This window comes from Vanacampus margaritifer, chromosome 10 (assembly GCF_051991255.1).
Source record: "Vanacampus margaritifer isolate UIUO_Vmar chromosome 10, RoL_Vmar_1.0, whole genome shotgun sequence".
Lineage (NCBI taxonomy): Eukaryota > Metazoa > Chordata > Actinopteri > Syngnathiformes > Syngnathidae > Vanacampus > Vanacampus margaritifer.
Window position 1 is genome coordinate 13186546 of NC_135441.1, and position 16074 is coordinate 13202619.

At 39.9% G+C, this 16074-nt stretch overlaps 1 protein-coding gene across 7 annotated transcripts in view; it reads right to left on the bottom strand.

Moving 5' to 3' along the window:
• Window positions 1-8669: 8669 nt before the first annotated feature.
• The window catches only part of LOC144058866 (teneurin-3), a 222257-nt gene continuing 214852 nt past the window's right edge, over window positions 8670-16074 (bottom strand). For all 7 annotated transcript variants that reach the window (XM_077577467.1, XM_077577468.1, XM_077577466.1 and 4 more), the window contains 3 exons: window positions 14087-15698; window positions 13738-13868; window positions 8670-12084 (listed from right to left, as the gene is read on the bottom strand). In XM_077577467.1, the coding sequence (XP_077433593.1) occupies window positions 11332-12084; window positions 13738-13868; window positions 14087-15698 (2496 nt within the window). In that variant the 3' untranslated portion in view covers window positions 8670-11331. The remainder of the gene's footprint in view (window positions 12085-13737; window positions 13869-14086; window positions 15699-16074) is intronic.

A 16074-nucleotide genomic window follows, 5' to 3' on the forward strand; every position in this document is an offset into this window, starting at 1 on the left:
AAAATACGGAATTCGATGGAGATTGTGCTTCTCCTTCTTGTGTCTTTGGCTTGGCATCTGGAAGTAGTATAATACAGTCCAGACCAATGGCAGACGGTCTCAGCTGCTCACTATGCTGTATTACTACCAGTAGTTTTTCACAGCTAGAGGATAAAGAAAAAATGTCTAAGAGTATTGTTTCATTGTTTGTCTGCAACTCTTTCCACCGTTGTTCAAATGTAGTTAAAAAAATTATAACAATTTCCCTTTCCGCACTTTCCTTAGGCAAAGTTCCTTGGTTGTGCTAAACACACATAATTCTCTCTCATTTTTGTTTACTTTGACAGTAAACTCTAACTGGGATTGGCATTCAACAGCTTGAAACCTCTTTTTTGAACAATTGTTCACTAGCGGTTGCTTTTTGTGGAGTGATCTTAGTGGAGTTCACTGCCGTCATACAGCGTTTGTATCGAGAAACTGTCTCGAAATTTGTACTCACAGATCAGAACAAAAATATTAGGCAAAAAATTGTAAATCAGGCCACTCGTATCTCACGGCACCACTATAAGAAAAAATATTACGTTTATTGGCATAAAGTCATTATGTTATGATTTAAAAAAAAAAAGTCTTTATATTACAAGTCATGTAGTTTGAGTAATAACAAGCTTTTTTTTGTACGAGACAAAATTTGCCGTATTACCGTGAGCTATTAAACTCGAATATTAAACTGTTTTTCATCCCAGAAAAAAAACAAGGAAAAAAAAATCTCCATTGTAAAGTTTTAACACATTTTATAAGACAAACTAATGCAATGCAGACAAATGTGTTCTGCATTTATATTAATGATATCTATTTTAAGTTAATCATTAATTAATTGTTTAAATTAATTGTGTTTTTATTCAGCCAGAATCAGCCTAAAAAAATATCCAGATCGGGGTCGAAGGTCATAGCTGTATGAGAAGTTGTTCTGTAAATATGTAATGCCAACAGTAAAAAAAAAAAAAAAAAGTAAAAATATTATTATCCATTGGTAAGTTTTATTCACAGAAAAAACCCATAACAAAACCAAAAAAACATAATGGGAATGGGTAGAAATCGCCTTTTAATGCTAAATCTGACCTTTTAATGTACAGTACTCTAACAAATTAGTTAAGCACTCATATTTGCGTATTGTAATCGGCTGGGTTTACATTTGCGTATTTTAATCTGTTGTGTAAACAGGACACGCATTGCATACTCTAATTCCTAGTGTTTGATTAATTTGCCACTTTTCTTGTTGGAGCTGCTGTTTACGTTGGAGCCACCAGCTGCTGTCTCAACTTGACGACGCGCCACAACACAACGCCAGTTGCTACATTCGGAAAACTCACAAACGAGGCTAAAATAACGAAACTTTGCACTCTCATCGACGTTGTTTACAGGTCACGGGAGCCATAAAAGTGCAACTCTGCCCTTCACTGAGTCTTTTTGGCTCGGTGGACTTGTCTGTAAATATTTGTTGTGCGGTTAATATTTTGTTCAGCGCGATCAACAACTACCGGTACATCGCGTGTCTGGTTTTCTGTCTGGGTTATGCTTCCAAATTGTTATTGTCACGTGTACTGGTTGTTGTCCTGACACACGGGAGCAGTGTTTTGATTTGGGGCACTGTGTGTTGGCCTTTCAACGGTAAAATGTGTTTAATAATTGTATTTCTCTAATTACATTTTGAGAGCATTTGTTGTGCAGACAAAGTCATCATCAAACATCGATTCAGTGGAATGGAATAATGGTAGAGTATCCGCCCTGCGACCGGGATATCATGGGTTCATACCAAAGGCTACAAAAATGGGGCCCATTGCCTTGCTGCTTGACACTCAGCATTAGGGGTCGGAATTTCGGGGGGGGGGGGGTGTTCTCACCAAATGATTCACTACGGTGGGTGTGACAATCAGTGGTACTAAACTTGGGAATCTTTTTTGCTGTTGCCGTGGCGATGCACTGTTGCAAAGAAAATGTACGCTTTTTTTGAGGGTCTAAAAACATGGACGAATATTCATGAAACTTTGCACACACAACAGACCATCAAAATTGTAGAGATTTCTTGTGCAATTTTCAATAAATGCTCAATAGCGCCCTCTACATTTTTTTTAAACGACACATTCCCAACTGTATTTTTCACCTATATTTTTTTAAATTTGGGAGGCTTATTAATCAGTCTAAGACCCACAAGAAAGTATTTTGTAGTCATATGCTAAACCCCTACAGGAGGTCCGCCATTTTGGATTTCTTTTGTGAACTGCCTTTTGAGGTCATATTTGAATAAATACTCCTCAAACTTTGCGCACACAGAAGGCCTGGCAAAAAGATGTATATTTTAGACAGTTCTTGTCCTATGTGTCAGACTGTTAGTACCATAACGTGCCAGAAAAAGAAATGGAATTATTGCTTATTATATTAATGTATTTTTAACTCTATAGGCCACTCCTTCCGGCTGAACATAATTCATTCTGAATTTGATCACCTGAACATTTAATTTCTGTGTTAAACGATTATGCATCAATCTTCGGTTATTTTATTCGTCAAAATGATACTCAGATTATAACATATATCTTATTTACAGGGATGTGATTTTTCCGCTAATTCGCGGAATTCCGCTTTTTTTATCCCCCCCCCAAAAAAAAATCCGATTTTTTTTTTTTTGTATTTCATTGTGTATGCACATGACTCCGACAGATAACATCTTCTGCTATAACAGACATTTGTGGTATGCTCTAATATGAGTTACTTTTCATTTGGTCATGATACAATTATTTGTTCATGAAATTTGAACTCTTCAACATTATTTATGTGTTAACTTAGTAATCACATTAGTTAGATATGATGATATTCTCAGTGATAGTTTTTAAAAGCAAAGGCAGTCCAATGTTTTTGAATGTGACTGATTTTGAGTTGACTAAAACTGCCATTTTATATGGGATAGTTCAATATACATTGAAAATTTATGCTGTTGTTTTGTCTATTTCTTTGTCATGTGAGTGCATTGAAAGTACTTAAAAACACGGAAAACCCATGAGCACCGGGGGGCTTCGCCCTGGACCTAGCTGGGTGCCAGCGGCCCCCAGACCCCCGGCTAAATTTTCAGATAATTTCACTTTGGTCAAATCACATCCCTGTGTTTACCGCCACATTTCACGCCGGGGCGACTCCGCAACGTGTTGGCCGCAGCAATAGCCAGCCGAAGCTTGCGACTACCCGTGGTGAGTGACATGAACGACGCAGCCCAGTGAAGCTTTTTGGACCGTCTCGGTGGTTGATTCTCAATTTTGCTATTCAATTTTTTGTGGAAAAAAGTCAAACATCTAAGGTTACAATTTACATAATCGTGAATCTGGTGCTGTAGGTGGTGCTACATATCCCACTTAAAGGTTTCAGTTTTAAAATTGTTTAATTTTTTATTTTTTTACCAACAATTATTATTATTATTATTATTATTATTTGTTGTTCTTGTACAAGTAATAATAGTAGTGTTGTGTTAATGCTCGTTATTTTCTTTCCTTAAACTGCTAAACTTCCCCTCTCTGGATGAATAATGGCTTTCTTATCTTATCTTTTCGGCTCTATTTAAAACAACTTTCAAATTGTTACAGGTGGCAATTTGACCAACATTTTCAGTCCAAGTGAGAGCGGTTGACCTCTTTTTTTCCCACTTGTATGGTGCTTCAAATGTCTTCTTCACTGTCAAAAAAAGGCTCACTAGCATCATTAGAACTCCCTCCATCTATGCGGGATCATTAACACGCTTGTTTTTCTCACCAAGGCCTCTGGTGAATAGTCCCGGCTGCCAGCCGCTTTGAGCTGCTGCGATGCCCTCGGAAACATCACAAGCGCGATAACGAGAAGCTATTTCAGAACGGGGACGAGTGCGACGAGACCGTGTAAGCTTCGCTCGGCCTCTCGTGAGGCCAGATGATAACGGCAGATAGGCCGCACGTGTCCCACCTGCGAGGTCTCAGCCAGTCACTCGCTTTACTGTACGGTCACGTACTCTGACCTTGTTTGCAACAAACACAGCCAACGTGGTGGTACGCTTGCTCAGTGGATGGCTTGCTTTTCCAGGAATTGAGGCTCGTACGACAAGATAAAAAAAAAAAAAAACTTTCTCTACCAAATATGACTTTATTTTTTTATTTTGTTCTTGCAAAATGTGTTGTTTTCAACAAATTTCTCCTTTTTTTTGTAGAAAAAAGTCAAAAACTATTTTCATAAAATTACATTACAAAAAAAAAGATGAAAAAAATCCAGATTCTTATTATCTATATATATAATCTAAACAAAAAATAAATAAATAAATACAAAATACTACTTTCAGAATATTATCAACTAAAATAACAGAGATGATGATGTTTTTCCTCTGAAGTTTTTCCTATGAAATTATATAACTACGGTATAGTATTACAACTTTTTTTTTTTTAAGCATAGGCCTACATGGATATTTTGTTCTCTCTCTACCTAAAGGTGAAAACCAAATTTATTCTTGTACAATTCTATTTTGCGACCCACAAAAAAAAAATCACAATCATACTTAGATAGTACGATTCAGATTGTTTTCATTAAAAAGCAAATGTTTAATCAATAAAGTTTTTTTTTCTTTGAAAACACAATTTTGCGCACAAAATAAAAAAAAAATTCCTTCAAAATGATACAAATATATTCTAGGGAAATATTTTTTTCCTACAAAAAAAAATTCTTGAAAATGTGTGTTTGCTTGTGTTTTTAATGATTCATTTTTAATTTATTCCAAAAATTTCTGGGGAAAAAATGTTTATAAGTACCTTTTTTTTCTGAAATATGAAAAAAGTCAATGTTTAATTTTATGGACGTAATGTAAGTTGTTAGACTATTTCTTCGAACATGTTTCATAAGGTTCAGTGTCAGTGGATGTTTATGTCTGCATACTTTACAAACAGAAACTCCTCACAATCAGAGTCAATCTTCTCTCTCTGAATTTTTAATGACTGACTTGTCATTAACAAGCTCTTGTGTTCCTCATCATCAGCCCATCTTGATTGCACATTCCCACTCAATTTACCTTGCTATCATCCACGCGCACGTACATACGTCGTACAGTATGTAACCCTTGCTGGGGCGTGACGCGATGTGTAGGGAAGCTCTTGTGATGTTGCGCGGCCTTTGAAGTTGGCGTCTGTTTCGGCCAAGGCCCAGCGGTCCGCCGCCCCCGCTGCGCCGCTGTGGTCTCAGCGTGAGGCTGCAGCTGGAACTCCGGCTTAGTCATTCCCTTTGATGCCTCCTCATTTAACCTGAGGGGGCTGGGAGAGGAGCCAGGGGGGGTCTCCGACTACTCGCCAATCAACACGCTGCAATATGCAAAGTAACTGGAGTTCTCGAGTCAAATCCAAGTGCAGTGGCAGGGCCTCTGATGTGCAACACTATTGACTCCTTTCAAGTTGTTTGACTTACAAAACACAAACTCATAAGAAAATAATACATATATTAGTAAGTAAGTTTGGGTATGGATGATTGGTTAGCACATCTGCCTCACGGTTAAGAGGCTGTGGGTTCAAATCTCTTTGTACCTGGCTTTCTTCAGACTCTAAATTGTCTGTGGGTGTGGCTTGTTTGTCCACTGTGCCCTGCCATTGGCTGACCAATTTGACATGTACTCCGCCTCTTGCCAAAAGTCAGCTGGGATAGGCTCCAACAGACCCGTGATCCTCGGGTGGCATTATTTGAAAAAAAAAGAAAAGAATTTCATCCCACATTGTTGGTTTGAGTGAATGACTTTATTGACGCTAAGAGCCTCAAGGGGGCAGTAGAGAGGCATGCAACTTAACGTTAGATTGACATGTTCAATTCTCTTTCAAACACGCACACTAGAGGTACAGTCAGATGTTTCACGGTGGGATGGAGCTTGAAGGCCCTTTGAAGGGAGGCTGATGATGGCATTTGTTGTGCATACATCGTTTTTCACCTCCATGCGCTGAAATATAATAATAGAGTAAGAGCAAAGAGAATGTGATGATGAAGAGGCAGCAAGTGGACAAAGTCAAAGAACGTCTTGAAAAATATGCGAAACAGACGATTGCCCTCCCATCTGAGTTTGGAAATGTTCTTTGAAGTGTGATGTGAAAAAGAAACGTGTCAGTGTTACGCATATCAATTCAATAAGTGTTCACTTTCAAAGGTTTGATGGTGATGTGCACCAGAAAAAAAAAATAGTACCTTTTTTTTAGCACTTACACATGACAGTCCGTCCAGCCCTGTTTGTTAATTTTGTTTTTCTTTTTGATTTGGTAGTGACCTTCTGGTCCTATTCTTTTCATCTTAAAACAGAATAAGGCTTTTAGTTCCACAATTATTTCTGGAAAAATATGACTTTATTCTGCTAAGAGTTCAACAATTCAACACGGTTCTCTCATATTGAGTCTTTTCGGTTAGAAAAAAACTTGTTTTCTTGAAAACCTTTTTCTCCACTTTTTGGGGGGGATTAATATGTTTTCTACATACAAAAATATTACTATTTTGTGTAAAGGTTTGATTTTCTCCCAATTTTTGTGTGGAAAAAAAATGACTTTCCTCAAAAGTTCTTGAATGAATGCAACTTTTTTCGAGGGAGGGTAGACTTTTTCAAAAAATATTTTCCCCCATCAGAATATTTTTTTAAGTGAAAAATTACTGTAATTGAGATTACATTTTTACATTACATAATATCTCAAGGGAATCTCTCAAAAAATGACTTCAATAATGGAATAATGATGGCAAACGCTCACTTGTTAATTGGAAAAATTAATCAAATTAGAATTTGGGACCCAATTAAAATGTAATAGTGTGCAGCACAACCATTTATTTAAAGAAATCCTCTGGTGAATTATTCAGAGAGAACTAAACAAGAGCATGAAAGTGCCTGTTTTATCAGTGGTCAAATTTTATACTTAAAAAAAAAAAAAGCATAAGAGTCTCCTCTGGCTTTTAATTATATTCATAATTTTCTTGCTATGTGGTTTTTAAATATTCAACACCTTACTGGGCATTGGGCAAAGGTATAAAAAATATATGTATTAAAAAATAAATAAATATATATATATATATATATATATATATATATATATATAAATATAAATACTCATCCTTACTGTCATGTCTATTTATGAAATATTATTTTCATCTTGCAAAAATATGCATTTTAAAAATAAAATAATAATGAACAAGTTTTTTTTTTCACAAAATGACTTTTCACAATCAAATTATTTATTAAATTAACATTTGTTACCATAAATGACTTTACCTTTTCTAGTATTTTTTGTTAGTGAACTGTTCAGTCATACATCATACTGTATTTGAGATCATATTTTGTGCTTTACTTTGCAAATTGATGGAAATAAGCAATATGCAATACATGTTATATAATAAGTTAACTTAAAGTAGTGATGAAAAAATGAAGCTTCACAAAAACTTCATGAAGCACTTGTGATATTTATTCACTCCTCGAGATGGCACTCTTGGTTTAAAGATGCAGTGGAAATATAATCACTTTTCATTGCACGAGTCTTTATAGTTAAACCAAGAACACCATCTAGAGAAGTTTATTATGTTTATTAATTATTATTGTTTATTGCAAGTGCTTCATGAAGCTTAAATTTTTTCATCACTATTATTTGATCATTCTTTTAAATATTGCTTTATATGAATTAACTTACTGTGATTTGTGAGTCCAGAAAAGCACAATAAAGCTTGACAATGTCATCAAATCGAAAGGTTGTTATCATTCGAGCAGGAGCGATATTAGGTGTGCCAAAGAGGGCAGCTTGTTTACATGAGCCACCTTCATGAAATATTTCCAGTGAAACAATGAAATATTTACTCAGCAAGCGGGCAGGTCAAAAGGCATTATGCCCCCTAAACGATTCTAATGCACTCAATGTATCACACGCCACCACATTCAGACTTCAAATGTAACAAAACAATATGTAAGAGAGCATATTTCATAGCTTGAAATGAGCCAATATTATTTGTTTGTTGTTGACACGTGTAATTTGGCAGCTGAGGCTGACGAAAAAATGACTTCTTACTAATGTTTAGAATGCTCATTTACACTGTAAAAAAAACTAGCTTTTTCCTGAAAAAGAAGAACATTTACGAACTATTTTAACTTGAAAAAATAAGACTTATTTGAAACAAGGCTTTAAAAAAATGTTTTACAAAAGTATGATTTTCTAGGGATGTTCGATAACAACTTTTTTTCAGGCCGCCACCAATATGAGTAATGACTCAAAAATTTTGAGTACTTACCGATACTACTAGTACTTTTGATACATACAATTTCAGTTAACATAATTTTACAGGCAACTGTGAATAAACATCTTTCTTGCATCGTACATTGTAGCACCTACTACAAGCGAGGAGAACTTGCTAGATATCAGATTTTATTTGCCATTAGTATCGTGGCTGCAGCATACATAAGTACTCGATACTTGTGCATGGTCAGTGCTAGAGTGGCCATCTTCCAACCGGAAGGTTGTGGGTTGGAAACTCAACCATTGTGGCGATGTTGAAGTGCATTGGCCCTCAGTCGAGGGGGATGTGATTGATTGATGTGATTGAACAGTGGTTACCTAATTATGAATTGAGCTCGAGAACAAAAATACATGAACAGCTTATAAGAGAAGCAACATGCAAAGAAACCATCCAAAATCCATCTGTACTTTATTGGTTATGTATAAACACAAACATAAATTACTGGTAGTTTCATCATTTACAAAAAGCGGGTTCCCGTAGGGTGCCCGAGGAGTCCATTCGAGTCCTTTCTCCCTTTTTCGCCCCACACACAATGAACATTTTCTATTTAAACATGGAAACAGTTTCTTTCAAAAGCATCAAACACATGTTGAAGTTTACAAGTGCTAAATCTCATATACATGTTTTTTTTTCTGTCGTTTTTTTTAGGGGTGATTTCAAAAAACAAACATTTGCGCTGCTCATTGATGACCTAACGTGCCCCCGAGCACAAGTGCACACAATGTAAACATTTCCTGGTCGTACAATAACTGCAGTGAAGCCAAACAAACTAACAACAAGAAAAAAAGAACAACGCAAAAACATCGTTGAAGCCGCAAGCAGCGATGAACGGGCCCTCGCACCCCCCTTTTCAAACCGTGATGCCCTGCTTCGCCCACGGCACTGGTAAAAAATTAAATAAAAATAAAAAACTTCACAATTTAGCATAGCCCCTCTGCTAGGAAACCTGCTTACAATTGGGGCTCATTTGGATGAATACTTAACCAGGAATTGACCCAAAATGGCTGACCTTTTCATGCATTTTGTTATGATAGCCACATCAGCCCAATTTTGTGTTGATTGGTCAACCTGGTGTCCTTGATCATCACATTTTGAATTTGCCCCTAATGTTAGCTTTACTAATTTAATAAAAATATAAAAATAACAAACAAACATGTCGCGACCAGATATACCGCATGTAACATTAGTTCGCCGTCACTCACTTGTGGATCATGAGGAGACGAAAGTAGCAGGAACACCCCCCGGGGTCCACCCACCCAAGTAGATTTCAAATCTGTGGGAAACACTGTCACGTGTGTGAAACTGGTGGCTAATTTCCCCCACCGCTTTCCAGGGGGCGCTGCTGAGTGGGTTCAGTGTTGGGGACCGCTTGAAAACATGTGATCTCACCAGGCTTTACAAAACTCGACTTGTCGGGTGTGTTCTCAACCCAAAAGGCCACCCATTTAATCATTCATTCAGTCATTCATTCAATAACAACTAAAGAGCGATTTCGCACCACCATCTGGTGCTCGGGCCCTAAAAATAAGCTCATTCTCCCTTCACTGTTGCTCCACGCGAGAGTCCAGAAGGCTTTTTGTGCTACAGAGGATGTGACCTGTAATCGCCCGTGTTAAGGCTCGGGGACTTTAAAAGTCACACAACCGACTCACAATGCACAGCATTGTGTTCATCTTTTTTCTTTTTAATATTATTTGATTGTTTACAAAACCATCCGTCAGGAACATACACATACCCACAAAAAATTAGGGATATTAGGATGTGTAAAGATCTTTTTTTTTTCCTGGATTGGCACAATGCATCATGGGATATGTATTTTTCCAATAACCACCAAACAGCTCTAGAAAATGTCAAACTCACTATCTGGTGAATTGGGTGTGATTCTGAACACAACCGGTTATAATAACATTTGTGTTTTAATCATTTTAAATGTGTTCAAAGAATGTGGGAGGTGTAAAAACATACAATCGTTTTATATACAGTATGGCCTCAATATCGTTTTTTTGCTTTGTGTTGTGAGTCAAAATTTGAGATAGGAGCAAGCTTAAGATGCATACAATGCTGCCCCAGTTGCTATGCAGCTTGTGACAGTGGTGGTGCTATTTGGGGTAGTAATGCAGCTAGCAATTTAGCACAAGTCCTTAGACAAGGGGAGTCAAGTTGTTGAATAGATGCAGGCAAGGAGCTGTTTGGTGTTAGTTGACCTTGGATGATTGTTTTCACCGGCAGGCAGTTTGTACGTGAATATGTATTATTTGAAAATATATGACTACCACAACTTCAATGCTAATTTTTGTGTTAGCATTATGCTGCCGTTTTTTTTTTTTACGTTAAGCCATGAAGTAAGTGCTGTATTTAAATGTGCATTCACTGATTTGTGTGTATTTTTTTTAAACTCATATGTTGATGACAGTGGCCCAGGAGAGGGACTGGGTCGGCCCACAAATAACTATAATCTGTGTGAAGGCCATTGAAATTCAAACATTCATTAACGATTTTCCATGACAAAAAGGGGGAGAATGGAAGGAAAAAAATGTTGGGGAAAAAAGGAGAAAAAAATATCTGCAAATACAATATGCAAATCGGTGGGTGCTGAACCATGAGTATGCGGTGGAAGTAAACTTTCCTCTTATTGTACGTCTTGAGCAGATGATAAATCTGGGATTAATCACGAGTTAACTATCAAAATCATACGATTAATTAAAAATTCTAATTGATTGACAGTTCTAGATTTGAGTGATATTTCTCTTTATTAACACATAATAAAAACGGTTTTTTGGGTGTGGGAGGGATGAATGACTAAATGGAAATAAAAGGACATTTCAATTTATTCAAATGGATCAAATTGATTTGCTAAAACTTGAAAACGTGAGTCATGAGCTTGGTCACAGAACAAATTAAACTCCCAAGTCAAGGTTGCACCATGTTACGGGTTGGACTGGAACCTAAAAATAGCGGTTGACTTCAAGATTTGAAAATGAACTTCAAGCCAAAGGCCGAATATCCCTAAATTTTTGTGAGTCATGTAAAACATGAAGAGTCACACCTAACGTTCTGTTACCTCTTCCCGATCTCGTTCTGCCTCAGGAAGTGGATGTTGTCGGCGCTGTCCGCCAACTCGGGGTACTGCTCGGCCGAGAGGGCGTAATAGCCGTCGTAGCCGAGCACCTTGCCACTGCTCAGCAGCTGCCGCTTCTCGCCCTCCGTCCACGGGCGCCCGCCCTCCTCGCCGTCGCGCAGCCGCCTCTGCTCCCGCGCCCAGGCGCCCGCCAAGGCGCGCTGGCGGGCCAGCTCGGTCACCCGAGCCTTCTCCTCGTCCACTGTGGCGCCGTAGCGCACGTGCAGCGCCAGGGCTCCGGCGCGCACTTCCACGTCGGCGAAGCGGCGCGTGCGTCCGTCCATGACGGTGGTGGATTGCGACACGCTGACGTTGACGCCGTTCTCCAGCGTCTTGTGGCCGCTGGTCAGGTGCAGGGCGGCCAGGTCGGCGTCGGGGAGGCCCGGCTTGACGAAGTGGTGCGTGTCGCGGCCCTCTACGGTGAAGTGGAGCTCCTCCAGGTAGAAAGCGTTGTTGAGGATGCCCGCCACCTTGATGCAGTCCTCGCCCGCCATGTTGAGGGTGTGCGCGTGAACGCTGCCCTTGTAGATGGCGAACATGACGGCGCGGCCCACCGGGGACGCCGCCGCAGAGAACCACAGCCAAGGCTTCTCGCCGCGACGCCCTCGCCGCAGGTGGACCTCAGGCAGACGCTCAAAGGACAGGAGCGACTCAGCTTGGCGGGTGACTTCACGCTGCACTCCCGAGATGGACTGCCAAGGACAAAGCAAGTAAATTGGGATTTTAATAGCATTTTTACCACCTACTTCTATTTATTGGAAAGCACATATAGAGTTGAATTTTTGTCTTGAAAAATAGGATACAAATGTCCCTTTTCCTCTTCCATCCATCCATCCATTTGAAAAATAATATTTTGTAATCAAAGAACAAAAGCAGTAAGACTAAAAAACTAATTAAAAAAATGACTTCAAAGAGTATGGCTTTTTCTGGAATTACATTTCAATTTTTTTATTTATTTAATTAATTTAAGGGACGGTGTGTAGAATATTTTGATTCATTTTAGTGTTCATTCATTTAAAAACCTACTATTAATTTCAATAATATGCACCAAAAAAAGTTAAATCACATACATTTAATTTCTTTTAAAATTCAATCGTAGGTCTAGTAATCACTAATTATATTACATAGTTTGTGCCGCACCTTACAGGAGGCAGACACGTCTCCCCGCCTTCTTTCTGCTATGGATAGCCGGAAAAGAAAAACTTCGCAAACATAATAATTGGTGGTAGGCTTGTGAAGTGTGGTCTCCCCGAGACTAATTTGAAAGTAGGTTGTTCCATTCTATCAGTTCATCACTAGATGGCACTAGATTCTGATATTTTTTACACGTAATATAAAGTTTTCTTTAGAAAGACATTTTTTTTTCCACAACGACACAATATTAAGATTGAAAAAAATGCGATGGAGTGCAGTAAAACATCAACAGCCCAACTTGGCAGAAAATGGTTCTCTAGGAAGTAGCGGGTCATGCATTGGTGCTGGAGGCTTTTTCTCTCGGCAGCCAAATGCACACGAATCCTCCCATGACACTTCCTGTTAGGGCCTCCAGCTGAGTAGCCTTACATTAAAAACAGATACTTTTAACTCAACAGAAATACCAAACACACTGCATGTTTTAGAGCCAAACAGCAGTGAGAAAATTTATTCAGCCGTCGGAACTACACTGTTTGCTTTATTATGCAAATAAGTCCCAATTAAAAGTAATATTCTCTTAGAAATGCATAATAGCAACTTCATAACACACTTATGAAAAGTAAGGAAATAACATTTTATTGCTTCTGCCTGCACTCCTAACTAAAGTAATGTATCTGTAAGTATTGCGACACTGGAAAGAAAAAAAAATACTTAGAGAATAAAGTTGCAATATTAGGAGAATTAAAAAAAAATTTTTTTTTAAATACATTATTTTTGCAAGATAATAGTCACTCGATTATGAAGTGAAGGGTAGGTTAACTTCTCCCATGTTTTACATGAAAAAAATATAACTATTGTAGTAACAATGGAACTTTTTAAAAAAATGTACAGTATGACTGTTTTGAAGAAACACATTTTTTTTCTCCTAAAATGAACTTTTCTGTAAAAATTGTAGGAACAATATATTCTTAAACCCCTTCCGCCCACAAAAAAACTACTTTTGGTCTGAAATATGATTTGCAGTAACACTGCTACTTTTTTTTAGGGGGGGGCAAATCAAAAACAAACAACAACCAAACTATATTTTCATAACATTCCAACTTTGACTAAAAATAAAAAATTTTTCCTTGAAAAATAAATGAGGACATTGTACTTTTTTTTTTGTCTGTCCAATTAAACAATTGCAATTAACAAATGTAAACTGGACAAACCGGCAAATCGTCCCACAGTTGACTCTTCCTCAGCTCGTACGACGGCATGCTCAGGTCGAACTTGGGTACGGGAAAGCCGGGAATGGTGTTGTGGAGATGAAAGCCAAAAGTCACCAGCCAGCTGTTCACATCTGTGCAACAAAGGATAATACAAATAATAAAACAAGTATGGAGACCAAAGAATCTCATCTTTGAAACAACTCCACTGAGTTGGTTGTGACAGGCAGTAATTTTCCCGTTATTTCCTGACATTTTTCAGACAAGAAAATACAAGCACAGCCACCAGTAACCATTAGCTGCTACCATAATGATCTTGTAAAAAGCTTCTCTGACTGCACCAGCCACTCACCTGCCACATATTCCCTCACTTCTTGGACTTTGCTAATGGGGTTGTTATTCTGGAACATGTAAAGGTTAAAAGGCGCCGGCTCCTTGCCGACATCCCTCAGGGTGGAAACATCCGGCACGGTCCACCTGCCGGACATGATGTCGTAGTCTCTTTCGCCGAAGTGCAGCAGCTTGGTGAGCGGGTCGTACAGACCCCCGTGAAAGCCCAGCACCAGCTGAAAATCCGGGTTGGAGTCAAAGTAGACCTCGCCGTACGCCGTGTACTGCAACTGCTTGACCAGGAGCCCGTTGCTGGTGAAGACGGCCAGAGGGGTTCCGGTGTTGTCGCAGGCGATGTAGAACTCCTCGCCGCTGCTGATCTCCATAGCAAACAGATGACCCTGCAGGTCGTAGTACAGCGAGGTGATCTCCGAGCTGGAGTGGTTGTAAACGTGGGTAATCCGGGCCGGGTAGCTCAAATCGGCGTAGAAGTACTGCAAGTGCTGGCCCAGGCTGGTCTTGGACGACACCCTTCGACTGAGCCCGTCGTAGCGGTACTGGATGGTCCACCCGCTGCTTTTGCTATACACTCGCACCAGCAGCCCCTTGGAGTTGTACTCGAAGATTTCGGCCCCTCTCTGGCGGAGGAAGCCGTCCTCGTCCATGCGGTACGGGATGTCCCCGAGGCGGGTAATGCGGTCCCTGAGGTCGTAGCGTAGAGGAAGGAGTCTTGCGCTGTTCCCAGCATTGAGCAGGTGCAGGTTCCCATTCAGGTCGTACGTGTAGCGCCAGGTGACCTTCTCGTTCAGGTAGACGGTTTGCAGCTGGCCGTCCACGTCATACTCGTAGCCATATTTTGTAGTGTTGGCGAAGGGTCCGATCTTGATCTCGCGCCGGGTGACACGGCCCACGTCGTCGTACTGGAAGGTGATCCAGTACATGAGCGAGCGGAAAATCTCATACTGGATCTCCTTGATGCGACCGTGTGCATCAAAGTGCTTGGTGTAGGTCATCACCGCCGTGGAGATGATCTGGTTGATGTCGTAGTAGATGACGCCGAACTTGCCGAACTGCTCCACCTTGCCGGATATGTCGTCAAACTGGTAGAGGTCGATAGGCAGGGGGGTCTCGTTGATGACTCCCTGCACGCTGGTGACACGCAGGCTGTTGTCGTAGGTGTAGTCGAAGCGGGCATTGACCATGCCATCCTCACTGAAGCGGAAGATCTGCCGGTCCACCAGAGGTCCCACCTGCCGGTAACGGATGGAGCAGATGAAGCCATCGCTCTGCAGGTTGACCGTCTTCAGGACGCCCGCAGTCTCGTCGTAGGTGAAGCTGACCCGCGTGCTGTCGTAAAGGATCTCCGACAGCTTGTTCTGACGCCGGTAGCGGTACAGCACCCGGCGGCCGGTGCCGAAGTGGGACACCCTGAGCAGGAGGCCGTCCTCGCTGTAGTCAACTGCCACAGAGGCGTTGCTCTCCGGAGGATGGTAGAGGTTGCGGTAGTAGCCCACTGAGCGCACCGTCTGCATGGTGTAGCGAGCAACGCTCGGCATGGTGATGCCGGAGAGGCGGTCCAGCGAGTCAAAGTCAAAGATGTACTGGCGCTGACTGTGGAGTAGCAGGACCATGGACTGGAGAATGAAAAACAGACAGCAAGTGAAACAAACATTGATAGAAATAATTACCAGTAACTTATTTTGTTATTTGGGCTATTTGTGCCACTAAATGATGATGAAATATATTTCTCCCCCAAAGTTTTGTTTGAAATTTTAGGGATAAAAAACAAACAAATAGAAAATAGTATTGGTAAAAAAATATTCAAATATTGTGTGGTATGGTATATGTGGTTCAAATTGTATAGCAACCTTACAAAGTCTGTCAAAGTTTGTCTTTGTAGGACCCTGATAATGTTCGAAAGAACACAAAATTTTCCACTTCAAACCAAAAGGGCAGACTGGGTTTTTGAGACATACCCGCCAAATCTAATGTCACAGTCAAAGTGGCTTT